We start from the raw sequence: 15,218 nt of genomic DNA, 5'->3' as shown, positions 1-15,218 counted from the left end.
CATCCGTTGTATATTCAAATCCCCTCTTGTATATATTCATTCTGTTTTCCCCAATTTTTTCGTTTTTAGCTTCTTATTTATGTTTGTAGTTTTTTGTTTTGTTTTGGACGTTTTCAATAAGCCTTTGGTTTTATTAATGCCATGGTTCTTTCCAAAGGTGGAGTGTTGTGTGAACCGGATGGCTCTTCCCAATGATGGATGGCGTGACAACCTTCTTAAGGGTTTGAGTCCATTTTTCTTTTTGTTTTTAGTAGTTTGTAGTTAAGAATACCTCAAGCAAAGCTTCACTTGGGCCTAGCACATTTGCTTTTTATCTCATGATCAAAAAAAAGTTGTTGTGTTTAGGATGGTGAAAGTCGTGACCTTGAGACTCTTGTGTTGACCAATAATCATCAAGTGGTTTTTCGGGACCATTGTGTGCTCAAATCGTATCTAAGGTCGTTGTGGGCCCCCGACTCTATGTCTTTAGCAATCCCTTAGATTGTGTGGTGAGTAATTAAATTGCAAGTCCAAGTCCCGAGCCATTGGTCTAGAACTTGTCCTGAATGTTTGTTGAGATGAAATCCTAAGTGAAATTTAACTTGAGATGTGATTATAGGCTCTCGTTGATCCAAATTATAGTTTGAACAATTCCATAGCCTACCAATGATATGATCTCTAGTTACCCCTTTTGAGCCTTAGACCTTTTTCTTTCAAGAACCATGATACAAGCCAATATCGGTTTTAAAAGATACCCTCTCTTGGTACCCGATCTTTCCTTTAGCGCATGACAAAAGTATAAGTTTGGGGGGAGAGAAGAAGATGGCAACAAAGTGGTAAAAAGGAACGAAAATGAAAAAAAAAATAAAAGGGAAAGGCAATGAAAAAGAAAGAAAAGCAAAAAGACAAAAAAAAATGTTCAAAGTGAAAAAGAATAAAAAGGGATTCAAGAAAAAACAAAGAATGAAAAGTATGGAAAGTTGAGAAAGGAGAAAAAGGGTTGAAATGCATGAGATAGAGTGACAATATGTCTCTCTAACCCCTTAGAAAGAAGTGAAATGATTCAAAGAGTCAAGAGAATATTTGTCAAATGAATCAAAAAAAGTGCTTAAATGAAGATGGAACCTACTGTGAGCACGTGATTTTTGCCCAAAGCAAATTATTCCCAGAAATTCAAACAAAACAATTTCTTTATTATTTTACAATTTTGTGAATTTTGGTGTCATTTTCCGTTAATTGTTGCATTGTGTCTGTGCATTTTAATTCATATAAAAAATACAAAAATATGCATTTGCATTTAGGATTTAATTCCATATTTTTAGTATTAATTAGGGGTTAGTTTGTTTTAGAACAAAATATGAAGAAAATAACAAAAATAGTTCACTTTTTGCATTTTTAATTGTTTAATTGTGAATTCGTCCCAAAATGTTTTTAAAATAATTTTAGAAATCAATTAGTGAGATATATTAGGACTTTATTTTAATTGTTGCAATTTTATAAAATCAGAAGAATATACAAAAAATAGATAAAAGAAACAAATGAAAAAAAAAGAAAATAAAAAGAAAGAGAGAAAGGGCTGCCCACGATTTGGGCCATGCCCAATTCATTTCACCCGGGCCCAACATTTTTCTTCCTTCCCACGCCCAAGCCCAATCCAACACAGACCAGGTCCGGATCTTCAAAAAATCCAAACAGCGTCGTTTCCCTTCCCCATTTGATCTGAGCCGTCCGTTCATCATAATCCTATGGTCCACAATCATTTCCCTATCTCCTTATAAATGTCTGAAGCCAAGACAAACCCTAGAGAGAGACAGCTTCTTCCTCGTACTATCTCTAAGCCCCGCCGGCGAACACAACCTATGCCATTGACCACCAAAATTTCACCGTAAATTCTCCTTCCCCTCCTCTTTCCAACCCCATGGTCATCTCCCTCGAATCTTTCCCTATCTCCTCGAATCTTCGATGGAAGATTCTCCGGCCACGACGAGACCTACCCCAAATAACCCCAAATTAACACCATGTGACCGCCTGGGCCTCCTCTACCCAACCTCCAGGGCCTTGTCTCTCGAATCTGCCTGGAAAAGCTCGAATATCAAATCGAAGGTTTTCGACCAAACCCTAAGTCAAGATCTCCATGATTTCGGACCCTAACAATCCTAACCAGGTGTTTTCTTATGAAAACATATGGTTAGGGATGTTACAGGTCAGAAATATCGGGGGATTTGGAGGAAAAGGTTACTGGCTGGATCTTAGTGAGTCCTTTTCTGTTTTTTTGTGTTTTGTTATTTAGTTTTGTTTTGCATGTAATTAAAGAAGGTTTACAAGTTAATTTCCGTTTCTTGCTTAGTTTTAATTGTTTCCGAATCCTTTCTACTTTTTAGTTATCGACGGCGTTTAGTTAAAATCAGTTGATTCCTGTTCGTTATCTGTTATTTGGGTTCATATATTCAATGGTGGGATTGCTAGTTGTTAATTGCAAATGCTTGATTAGTTTTTCTTCATTGCTTTCATTAGTTTATAACTTTGGTTCAGTTAAGAATATCAGGCAGAGTTTAATGTTCAGGTCAAGCTTAGTTAAGTTGTAAAAATTAGTATAGTATAGGGTTAGTTTAGGGATTTCAATAATATAGAATCCCCTAGGAACTTCTAGATAGGGGGCTGCTAAGTAATTTGTAAAGAATAGTAGTGTTTACTTGGGTAACACGTTAGAAAATAAGGGACTAATTAAATAAATAGGTAAGGGACTGACATTGAAAAATCTGAGGGCTGCCCTCAGCTCTGCCTATAAAAGGCATGCCAAAATGCCTTAAGGAGGAGGATTTTTTTGAGCCCCAGTATTCCAAAAATGTCCCAGTCCAGATCTGAAACTAAAACTTCAGATTCAAATTTTCTCCTAAGTTCTTAGTGTTAAAAGAAATGCAATAAAAAAAAATCATCAGCAAGAGTATTGTTACATTGAGCTTTTGGCTCAATCTCGAAAATTTCAATAGTTGCTCTTGGTCTCATGGCTTGATCCTAATGTGCTGAAGTTCTTCTGAGGTCTATTAGTTCAATTTGAGTTAATTCAAGTTCAGTTTCGATTCATTTGGGTGCATTCAGTTGATTTGTGGTCTATAGCTCATTTTAATCTGATTTCGAGTTCACTCTGGGTTGTGATTTCATTTTTTCTGGGCTGTGCATTTGTGTTTGGTTGATCAACCGTTGGTTTGCTGCATTTGAGTTGCTGCTGACTAACCATTCCTCTGTTCTATTTCATAAAACAGGTACTCACCATGAAACTCAGTACTATGTAGATTGTGAATCTCATTTCATAAAACTGAAGCTTCAGCTATAGACATGCAGTTTGTGAATCTCATTATATTTTTACAGTTTTATGTGATTTGGTTGCTGTACGATACAATCAATTTGAATGTATAGCTGGACTGGCAGAACTGTGTTATTGAGATCGCTGGACTGTTGATTTGTAGTTACTTAGATTTAGCTTTGTTTAGCTTAGCGATTTTCTGTTAAAAATGCAAAAGCATAAACAGTTCGAGTTTGCGGTGAAGCTTGAAGTGGTATGTTGTCATGTTGAGTTCTATTCTAATTGCTAAACATGTGTCCTAAATAATTTCGTAATGCAGTGGCTTTGACAATTATGAGTCAGTAGTCAGAGTTAGTATTTCATTTTAGTCTTAGTTGTTTTTCTCGTCAGTTGGTTCATAAATTGGTTTAAAGACAACACAAATTAGGATACATAACATTTGTCTTGTAATTGCCAGCGTGAGCAAATTTATCAGTACGTTTGTTCATTTTTAGAATCAGAACGACATAATTACTCCCTTGAACAATTTGAGAATCAGTATCTAATTGATCTAGGTAAATGCATATTTACTTCTTTTGTCCGAAGAGTGGAGCCCATTCACGAGAATTTGGGCTTGATTGATTTTGGCTAACTCTAGGCCCAATGCCCGTGACTGCGGGAAATTTCGGTCGGTGTAACACTTTCAAAATGCTGTTTTATTAATACTAATAATTGGCTAGGACCTTTTCTTGATTAGTGGAGACCAATAAAGAATATAAATTCTAATAGCTTTAGGGTCTGCCTTTTAAAATAAAATGAGACGAGCCTCGCTGGACAAAACACATAAACTGTGGGGCCCTCAATAAATGGCTATAATAAGACTACGTAGAATACGGGAGGGCCGTTTAGCGAAATTCACGGCTTTTTCCCAAAAAAATAATATGCGTTTGACTCTTTAGGCACGATTTTAATAAAATTACCTTCTTAAACCCGGGTGTGCATTGATGCGACTCAAATCCAAATCTCAACGGAGTCAAAAATGTGTTAACAACCACAAGTGCATTGATGGCAACGTGGTTCGAGACGCATTTTCGCGACGTTGCAATTCTTTTAAAATAATGATAAAAGCGGTTTGTAAATAAAAGACACATAAGCTAGCATGTATTAAAATCAGATACAACAATTAAGCGACCGTGCTAGAACCACGGAACCTGGAATGCCTAACACCTTCTCCCGGGTTAACAGAATTCCTTATCCGGATTTCTGGTTCGCGGACTGTTAATAAAGTCATATCTTTCCTCGGTTCGGGATGCAACCGGTGACTTGGGACACCATTAATCTCCCAAGTGGCGAATCTGAATAATAATAATGAATCCCGTTCTGATTGTCCTTTAATTGGGAAAAACTCCTTTTACGCCTTTGTGGGTGTAGGTGAAAAAGGAGGTGTGACAGCTCTGGCGACTCTGCTGGGGACTTTTACCCAGAACTTCGGTTCAGGGTTTAAGAATTCGAGCTTAGAATAATTGTTGTGTTGGCTTTATCTGATCTCCTTACATGTTTTATGCTAAATGTGCTAAATGCTTTACCGCTTTGATATTATCTGAACTGTATATAAACTGTGCCGAAACCCTTCTCTTCTCACCTCCGGGGATGTGCTTACTGGTTGAGACTCCCTATTCTGTTAGTGTCATACCCTGAAATAAAAAAGAGGCTCAGATAAGTTGCAAAGCCGGACGATCTCGCGGGTCCCCGGTACGCTGCCCCCTCCTCGACTCGAGTTGTCCGCTCGGGTGCACTGTTTAGAACACATACCCAGGTTTTGAACCTAGAATAACTTGACTTCATGCCGGATCCCTAGTAGGAGCGCTTAATTGCATCATGCTGCATTTGACTTAGGGGACTCAACACAGGGGTTGGGTCCGTCTAGGGCTAGCAACCTGAAATGAAAAGACCATCCTGATGCATCCTACTTGTACATATATTTGTTCCGAATCGGCATGTTGACCGGCTTTTGAATCTCAGGAATGTTGGAAAATTGAAAAAAAAAAGGAAAAGAGAAAAAGAGAGAAATAGCAATTAGGGAGTTAATTGATTATTTTAGAAAAACCAATGACCAAATACTGTCGAAACTCGGCCGAAATTTTGAGAAAATGGAAAAAGGAAAATGATTTATTTTTAATAGTTTTTTTTTACTAAAAAGAAAAGGAAAAATAGAAAAAGAGTCTTTTATTTTGGAAAGTTGTTTGTTGAAAAAGAAAAGAAAAAGAGTCTTAGTTTTAGTTTGGAAAAAAAAATATAGGTTGTTTATTGTTTGTTGAAAATGAAAAAGAAAAGGAGAGTCGTTATTTTGTCTTGTTTTCAAAAAAATAGAAAAGGAAAAATAGTTTGTCTTGCCATGGAAAATGAAAAGAAAGAGCCTTGTTTTCAAAAATATAGTTAGTTTCTTGGCCCGAACTACGTAGGTTTGATTCTTACAGGGCGTGAGATACGTAGGCAACCCTCGTCGGGTCCAACCTCTCCTTTGCAAAAAATAGCAAAATAAAAAATAAAAAATAAGTATATCAAATTTTTAATTTGTCATAAATAAGTTAGGTGATGCCGGTTTTGTCAAAAATAGCCGAATGTTCCCTAAAGGGACGCCAGAAGGCTGACTTTGCAAAGACAACCATTTTTGGTCATTTTGATTTTTGACTGGTTGACTCTCACAGCTTTAAAATCTTCGTTCTTGGGAGTGCTGAAAGGCCGTGTTTGAAAACCGAGTTTGTCATTTTAAGTTTGGAAAACGGAAATAATTAATTTTGTTTTGAGTCAAATAAAAGTTTTTGCTTAAATCACCTTAATAAATGTGCAGGATGAGCACGATACAAAATGAACCTTTCTCAATAATGACTAAAATCCCTTTCGAGTTGCGGCTATGGTGGAACGATTTAGGCAAAGCAGGACAAGACGAAGTCAAAAAATATCTAAAAGGTCTTACGGGTTTGTTGGAAATCAAGCCTCGGGGTGATATTATAAGAGCGTTGGTCACTTGCTGGGACCTGGCGCACAATGTCTTCCACTTCTCAGATTTTGAGCTCACCCCAACTTTGGAGGAAATATCCAGGTACATTGGAAATGCTGAGGTTCCGTTAAGAGGAAAATATCTGGTTGCTCCTAGAGCCATCACGGTGCATCGATTTTTAGATTCATTAAAGATACCCAAGACAGTCCGTAATCCAGGTTTGGCAAACGGTTTCTGTACTCTGCGCTTCATATATGACAGGTACGACCACATGGGAGGGTTTAACAAGACGGACATCAAGCTATGCAGTAAATATAACCGTCAAAAATGGGATGAGCACAGACGGGTGGCTTTCATGATAACCTTTTTGGGCCTCCTGGTGTTCCTAAGGAAAGATGAGAATATTGATATAAAAGTAGCCGGGGTCGTCAGTACCTTGCTTACTCAAGATGAAAGCACTCTTGCGCCTATGATCGTGTCTGACATTTTTCGAGCTCTCACTGCCTGCAAAGTCGGAGGCAACTATTTTGAGGGGTGTAACTTGTTGCTACAAATGTGGATGACCAAACATCTATGCCGCTGTTCCCAGCTCTTAAGTTATGGTTCGTCTGACAAAACATGTATAGGAGAGTTTTACACAAGGATTGACGGGGTGAGTCTGCCTGAAGGAGTAACAACATGGATATCATACTTTCGCACTCTTACGGATAGTCAGATACAGTGGACGTTGGGATGGTTGCCTGTTGAAGAAATCATATACATGCCAGCAGCTAGGTCGCATTTTCTTTTGATGGGACTTAAGAGCATCCAGCCTTATGCTCCATGTAGGGTTCTGAGACAACTCGGGAGATGCCAAACAGTGCAACGGGAGGAAGATCTTAGTGCTCAAGTAATTGAGATTAGCCCTGATGGACAGTTTCCCGAAGCAAAAGTTCGCAAGATTTGGAATAAATGTCAATATCTACAAGCAGATACTTGTGTGCAGGATCGGGCCAAAGGAGAAATGTCGCCAAAATACCTCGCATGGTACAGAAGAGAACTTGAGCATCAGAGGCCAGCTAAAAGACCCCACATCCAGGATTTCCCTGAATAATCACAAGAACAATGTGGTTGGTTAGCAAAAGAAGAAGGCTATCAGGCCGAGATTAGCAAACTGAAACAATAGATTGGAGCTCTGAAATTTGAGAACAGTATGCAAGCTGCTGCTGATCAAGGAGAGAAGAACAGGTTGGCCCAAGAAAATGAGGCTCTTAGGGCCCAAGTCTAGCAAATGAGGATAGCTACCAATAACTAACAAAGGAGCCGGTCGGACGAGCAATTGATAAAGGGGCTGAAAAAGGAAATTAGTGAGTGCCGGGATGAGCTGAAAATATCCGAAGGCACCATAGCGGAACTCCGGGCATGGTGGGTAAAAAGAACAGAAGAATGCACCCATTACATGCAACATTTAAAGAAAGATTATGAAAAGACCATTGCTAGTCTGAAAAGAAAAGTGGTCACCCTTGGGGATAAGGTAGCTAACCAAGCTAAAGCTTTTGAGACCAAAAGTGGACACTGCTATGACTTACTGTCATGAATGGAAGTAGAAATACAGTAGCTGCAGGATCAGCATCTTCAGGATTCTCATGTGTTGGAGGCTCGCAATAAGCAAATAAGGCGATTGCTTATAGAAAAGGGTCGAACAAGAGACAAGATTGAGACCATTGCCCATGCCATCCTTAGGAGGTGTCGGGCATGTGAAGACATGACCCGCACTACCTTCTTCTCGGCAGTGATGATTTACGTCAAGCGAACCATGTATGAGCTGGAGCAACTTGAAAGGGATTTGGCACCTAAGCCCGCGGCGAGGCCGAATGATGCCCCGCGGGCACCCACTTTTGAACCACTAATGTATTCGTAGATCGAGTCTGTGTTTTCCATTTTAGAGTTTGTTGTTTGTCAGTCTGTTTTCTTTTTGCATCCAAGTATGCTAGTATGTTCGGAGTTTGTATTTGAGTTCAGTTGGAGTCTGTTATTTTCCATTTCAGAATGTTTAGTTTGTAATAGAATAATGTGGTAATGAAAATTTGAAAATTCCCAAAAAATTTGTTCCTTTATTTTGGCACTTATTTTCACGAACTACGCCTGGTCTGATTCGTGCGGGGTCACGATACATAGGCAATCTCCATAGGATTCGACCGTAAACAAATGAAGAGAGAAAGAAAGAAGAAAACAAGAGAGGATGGAAAAAGAAAAGAGCGGAAAAACAAGAAAGGGATAGAATGCGGAAAGAAAAATGAAAGAGAGAAAAGAAAAGAAAGCAAAAAGAAAAGAGAAAGCTTACAGATGGAACTAAGGAAATGCCGGGATGACGCATGCGGTTGAATAAATGCATAATAGAAATGGTTAACTGTATAGGTTCATTCATGCCCAACGTGCGGTTATCCAATCTGTTAAAGCCTAATCGCTAACGGAATTATTGTCTAAATGTGTGAGTCCAGGTAGGTGGCTAGTTGTTTGGCATTCTGGCAACTCATCCATACAACACCCGGTCTAAAGATAAAGTGAACATGACTGGCCCGGAATCTGATATGAGTATTGTTGACCCGTCGAAAGAAGTAGAGGAAATGTATAAGTTGAAACAACAAATGGCTGAAATGTACCAAGCCTGGGCGAAGGGGCATCCACCGCCAGTTTATCCCGCTAACCCCGCTTATATCCCACCATTGGCTCAGCCTCAGGAGCCACCCACTGTGAATTCATCTTTAGCATTTCCACTCTACCAACAATGCTAGGGCACCACTTCTCATACATCACAGGCTCCTCCGTCCAAACAAGTCTCATACCCTCCTCCACCAATCACTCCTATTTTTGTAGCACCTCCGCCTGCTACCCTACACCGATCCCCCAGTGAACCTCTGTTCCAGACGCACGACAACCAGTATTATCCCCCTGGGCCTACCTTCAAAGTTCCAGAACCCTACTCTTATACCCCTCATCTTGATCTCACGGTAGGCACCGAGAAGTCGCCCAAAAACCCTGAGCAGAAGGAGATGATCAGAAAGGTCAAAAGCCTAGAGCAATCATTCCGAGACATGAGGGGGTTAGGATGACAAGTAAGTGTGGCCTATAAAGACTTATGTCTGTTCCCAGATGTTCAGTTATCGGCCGGGTTCAAGATGCCTAAGTTTGATTTATACGACGGGCATGGCGATCCAATAGCACATTTAAGGGGATTCTATAGCAAGATGAGAGGGGCAGGAGGGAGAGATGAATTGCTGATGGCATATTTCAGCCAAAGTTTGAGCGGGTCGGCGTTGGAATGGTACACTAGACAAGACCATAGCAGGTGGTACACCTGGGATGACCTGGCCCAAGCCTTCGCCTGTCAATTTCAATACAATCTTGAAATCATCCTAGGTCGACTGTCACTGACAAAGATCGAGAAGAAGCCCGGTGAGAGCTTTCGAGAATATGGGTTCCGTTGGAGAGAGCAAGCGGCGAGGGTTGACCCCCGATGAAAGAGAGTGAAATGGTTGATTATTTCTTGCAGGCTTTGCAGCCCACCTATTTTGGTCATTTGGTGTCAGCAGTGGGCAAATCCTTTAATGAAGTCGTGAAAATGGGAGGCATGGTTGAGGAGGGACTCAAATCCAATAAGATCATGAGTTATTCAGCAATCAAAGCAACCACCCAAGCCATTCAAAAGGACACTGGGGGTGTGCTTGGGAAGAAGAAGAAAGAAGAGGTTACAACTGTCGAATCCAGAGTATGGTCCAGGTCTAGAAGCCCTTCACCATATTACAACCAACCCAGACACCACCACCCAAATTACCCGTATACCCCATATGGCCCTCCTCAACACTATTATCCACCACCAGAGCCACACTTTTCCGTCCATCATGCCCAAACTTATACCCAGCCTCCGGCTCACGCGCAATGGCGTGCGCCGGCTACCCAAAACATATACCCAGCTCCACAAAACACATATCCACACCCGAGGGCTTATAGGCCAGGATCCAGCTTCCGCCCAAACCAGGCCTTCAGAAACGAGAGAATGCAGAAACAGAAAACATTCACTCCGCTGGGAGAATCCTATACCACTCTTTTCCACAAATTGAGGCAGGTAGGCCTGTTGAACCCGGTTGAGGCCAAAATGCCAAATCCCCTTCCTAAAATTCTGGACCATTCAGTGAGCTGTGAGTATTGTTCAGGGGCTCCCGAACATGATACTGGGAAATGTTGGAAATTGAAAACTGCTGTGCAAGAGCTTATTGACACAAACAGGATTGAGGTTCAGGCCCCTGAGGCACCCAATATTAACCAGAACCCGTTGCCAGCGCATCATGAGGCCAACATGATTGAACTGATACATAAGGGAGCAGAGCTTAAAAATCCATCACAGATAGTCATGATGATCTGTTCTAGTGAAGCCAAAGTGAATGAAAAGTCAGCTAGTGTGAAACCATCGGTTCAGTTGAAAAGAATAGACAACGAGCCAGTTGTAGTGATGTGGAAAGGATCTTCCGTTATTGCAAAGAAACCAGAGCCGATCAAGGTAGTGGTTCGGGGAGTATCAAGCACACCTGTGGCAGTCGTAAAAGGGGCTCATATAGAACCAGTTGTCATAAAGTCAGTAACCCAGTTACCAGTGATTGACAGTAAAGCCGTGTCGTGGAAGTATGAACAGGTAGTTGTGACCTACAAGGGGAAGGAAATCAAAGAGGAAGTCTGTGAAACACAAGGTTTGACTCGCTCGGGACGTTGTTTTGCCCCTGAAGAGTTGAGAAAGGCTAGGGCTCCCAAGGAAAGTCCGGCGCCAGTTAAGAAAGCTATTATGGAGGAAGAGGCAGAAGAGTTCTTGAAAAAGATGAAAGTGCAAGATTATTCTATTGTTGAGCAGCTAAGAAATAATCCAACCCAAATCTCGTTGCTTTCGTTGCTTATCCACTCGGATGAACATCGCCGGGCTCTGATGAAGATATTGAACGAAGCTCATGTCCCCGATAAAATTTCAGTAAACCATTTGGAGAAAATTGCGAACAAAATCTTTGAGGTAAATAGAGTGACATTTTTTGATGATGAATTGCCTGTGGAGGTACGGAACATAATAGAGCTATTTATTTAACCGTGAAATGTGAAGATTCGATAGTCACTCGGGTGCTGATTAATAATGGGTCCAGTGCCAATATCTGTCCTTTGTCTACATTGAACAAGTTGAAGGTTGACGATGACAGAATTCATAAGAATAGCATCTGCGTTCGGGGGTTTGATGGTGGTGGTACAGATACAGTGGGTGACATTATACTTGAATTGACAATTGGTCCGGTCGAGTTCACCATGGAGTTTCAGGTGTTAGACGTGGCGGTGTCTTACAATCTTCTGTTGGGGCGACCATGGATCTACGCTGCCAAAGTGGTGCCTTCTACACTACATCAGATGGTCAAATTCGAGTGGGATAGACAAGAGATCGTAGTACACGGGGAGGACAACATAAGCATTGTAAGTGATGCCATCGTACCCTTCATAGAGACTGATGATGATAAGGGGCCGTGGGTTTAGCAGGTTTTTGATACAGTCTCGGTAGAAAAGGTTCCTGAAGGGAAAAGCGTCCCGGTCCCCAGAATAGCAGCTGCAACCATCATGATAGCCTCTGAAATGTTGAAAAATGGGTTTGTACCAGGCAAAGGGTTGGGTGCTGATTTGCAAGGTATTGTTCAGCCATTTTATTTGCCCAAGAATCTGGATACCTTTGGGTTGGGTTTCAAGCCTACGACGGCGGATGTAAGACGAGCACGTAAGATGAAGAAAAGAGGCTGGGTTCTTCCCAAACCAATTCCACGTCTGTCCAGGTCCTTCGTCAGGCCAAGCATCGGGAAGCAATTATTGGCAAAGGTGTCGGGTCCACTGATTGGTACGGATGAGAACTTGGAGAGAGGGTTTCAGAAGGTATTTGCTAAGGTGAACCTGTTTGAGGTCGGGGAAGGGTCGAGCAAAGCAAATATACAGTACATCGGGCCACGTGCTAATGTCAACAACTGGGAAGCCACTCCTCTTCCATCTCGGAGGGAGTCGCGGTAGTGGGTTTTGTTTTTCTTTTTTGTCCACCTGGATTATTCCAGGGTTTGTAATTCAGTTGCTATGTTCCGTCCGTTTGGACGAGTTAAAACCCTGTTATCTTTACATTCAATGAAATGCAATTCTTTTTCTTTCTTAATACCTAATTCTGTTCCATTTCTTTTTCTTTTTCTTTTCTGTACAGTCCTCTTTATGCTAGTATCAATGACATGACATGCATGAGGAATCTTCGGCCCAGTTTTAAAAGCCAAACTAATCCAGAAATAATAGTGCAAGAAATCGAGTGTCATGATGAGGTGGAATATGATGATGACAAGGCCTATGAGGAAGTTAGTAAAGAATTAAGTCACTTTGAAGAAAAACCCAAACCTAACCTAAATGACACAGAAGCCGTTAATCTAGGGGACCAAGATAATGTCCGTGAAACTAAAATAAGTGTTCATCTGGAGCCACAACTCAAGGAGGGGATAATTAAAGTATTGTTCGAATACAAGGATGTTTTTGCATGGTCGTATGATGATATGCCGGGTCTAAGTACCGATTTAGTGGTTCACAAACTTCCCACTGATCCGGCACTCCCACCTGTCAAGCAGAAGCTGAGAAAGTTCAAAACGGACATAAGTGTAAAGATCAAAGAAGAGATTACCAAGAAATTTGATGCAAAGTTCATTCGGGTTACGCGGTATCCTACCTGGTTAGCTAATGTTGTGCCTGTGCCGAAGAAAGATGACAAGACTAGGGTGTGTGTCGATTACCGGGATCTTAACAAGGCAAGCCCAAAAGACAAGTTTCCACTACCGAACATCCACATATTGATTGATAATTGTGCCAAACATGAAATTGGTTCTTTTGTGGATTGTTACGCTGATTATCATCAGATTTTAATGGACAAGGAAGATGCATAAAAGACGACATTCATCACGCCATGGGGAACATACTGTTATCGGGTCATGCCGTTTGGTTTGAAGAATGCTGGGGCAACTTATATGAGGGCAATGACAACAATATTCCATGATATGATACACAAAGAAATCGAGGTGTATGTGGACGATGTGATTGTGAAATCTAGACAGCAATCTGACCATGTCAGGGATCTGAGAAAGTTCTTCCAAAGACTTCGCAGGTACAATCTCAAGCTTAATCCTGCAAAATGCGCGTTCGGGGTACCGTCTGGAAAGTTGTTGGGGTTCGTAGTCAGCCGCCGGGGTATTTAACTAGATCCATCAAAAATCAAGGCCATCCATGAGCTGCCACCTCCGAGGAACAAGACCGAGGTGATGAGTTTGCTGGGAAGATTGAATTATATTAGCAGGTTCATCGCCCAGCTCACGACAACTTGTGAGCCTATCTTTAAGCTGTTAAAGAAAGACGTTGCGGTCAAGTGGACAGACGAATGTCATGAGGCGTTTGATAAGATAAAGGGGTATTTGTAAAATCCACCCGTGTTGATTCCGCCAGAACTAGGACGACCTTTGATTCTATATTTAACGGTACTGGACAATTTGTTCAGCTGTGTATTGGGTCAGCATGATATCACTGGAAAGAAGGAGCAGGCCATCTATTACCTCAGCAAGAAGTTCACACCCTACGAGGTTAAGTATACTCATCTTGAAAGGACATGTTGCGCCCTAACTTGGGTGGCACAGAAGCTGAAACACTATTTATCATCTTATACTACTTACCTCATATCTCGTTTGGACCCGTTAAAGTATATCTTTCAGAAGCCTATGCCCACAGGGAGGCTTGCAAAGTGGTAGATCCTTCTCACAAAGTTTGACATTGTATACGTAACTCGGACTGCGATGAAAGCACAGGCCTTGGCGGGCCATCTGGCCGAGAATCCGGTTGATGAATATTACGAACCTTTGAAGACTTATTTTCCTAATGAAGCGGTGATGCATGTTGAAGAGTTGGAACAAGTTGAAAAGCCAGGATGGAAACTTTTCTTTGATGGGGCTGCAAACATGAAAGGCATGGGAATAGGAGCGATGCTTATTTCTGAAACAGGGCAACATTACCCTGTTACAGCTCAGCTTCGTTTTTATAGTACGAACAATATGGCAGAATATGAGGCATGTATCTTGGGGTTGAGATTAGCTATAGACATGGGTGTCCAGGAAGTCTTGGTCATGGGTGACTCGGACCTACTGGTACACCAAATTCAAGGAACATGGGAAACACGGGACTTAAAGCTTATACCGTACCAACAATGTTTGCATGAGCTTTGTCAGCGGTTTCAGTCAATAGAATTCAAGCACATTCCAAGGATTCATAATGAAGTGGCCGATGCGTTGGCTACTTTGGCATCAATGTTACACCATCCGGATAAGGCTTACGTGGACCCTTTATAGATTCAGGTCCGCGATCAGCACACTTATTGTAATGTTGTGGAAGAGGAACTTGACGGCGAGCCGTGGTTTCACAACATCAAGAAATATATCAGGATGGGTGTGTATCTGGTACAGGCCACAGGTGATCAGAAACGAACAATTCTACGGTTGGCAAGTGGGTTTTTCCTTAGTGCAGGAGTGTTGTACAAAAGAACTCCAGACCTTGGGTTGTTGTGGTGCATGGATGCGAGGAAGGCCACATCTATCATGACTGAGGTACATTCGGGAGTCTGTGGACCGCATATGAGCGGATATGTTTTGGCAAAGAAGATCATACGGGCAGGTTACTATTGGCTTACTATGGAGCGAGATTGTATCAGGTTCGTACGTAAGTGTCATCAGTGCCAAGTGCATGGAGATTTGATTCATTCACCGCCATCAGAACTATATACGATGTCCGCACCATGGCCTTTTGTTGCTTGGGGCATGGATGTTATTGGGCCAATTGATCCAGCAACGTCAAATGGGCACAGGTTTATTCTGGTAGCTATAGATTATTTTACCAAAT

General features: G+C 41.5%; 1 protein-coding gene across 1 annotated transcript; it reads left to right on the top strand.

Moving 5' to 3' along the window:
- The first annotated feature begins 10,398 nt into the window (after positions 1–10,398).
- On the top strand, positions 10,399–11,804 carry LOC138875396 (uncharacterized). The gene is made up of 2 exons (XM_070154222.1): positions 10,399–11,340; positions 11,466–11,804. Exons 1-2 carry the CDS (start codon positions 10,399–10,401, stop codon positions 11,802–11,804), a joined length of 1,281 nt encoding a protein of 426 aa, XP_070010323.1.
- Positions 11,805–15,218: the final 3,414 nt, after the last annotated feature.

This window comes from Nicotiana sylvestris, chromosome 8 (assembly GCF_000393655.2).
Source record: "Nicotiana sylvestris chromosome 8, ASM39365v2, whole genome shotgun sequence".
Lineage (NCBI taxonomy): Eukaryota > Viridiplantae > Streptophyta > Magnoliopsida > Solanales > Solanaceae > Nicotiana > Nicotiana sylvestris.
Note: the sequence above shows the minus strand (reverse complement) of the source record. Positions and strands in the feature narration are given on the sequence as shown.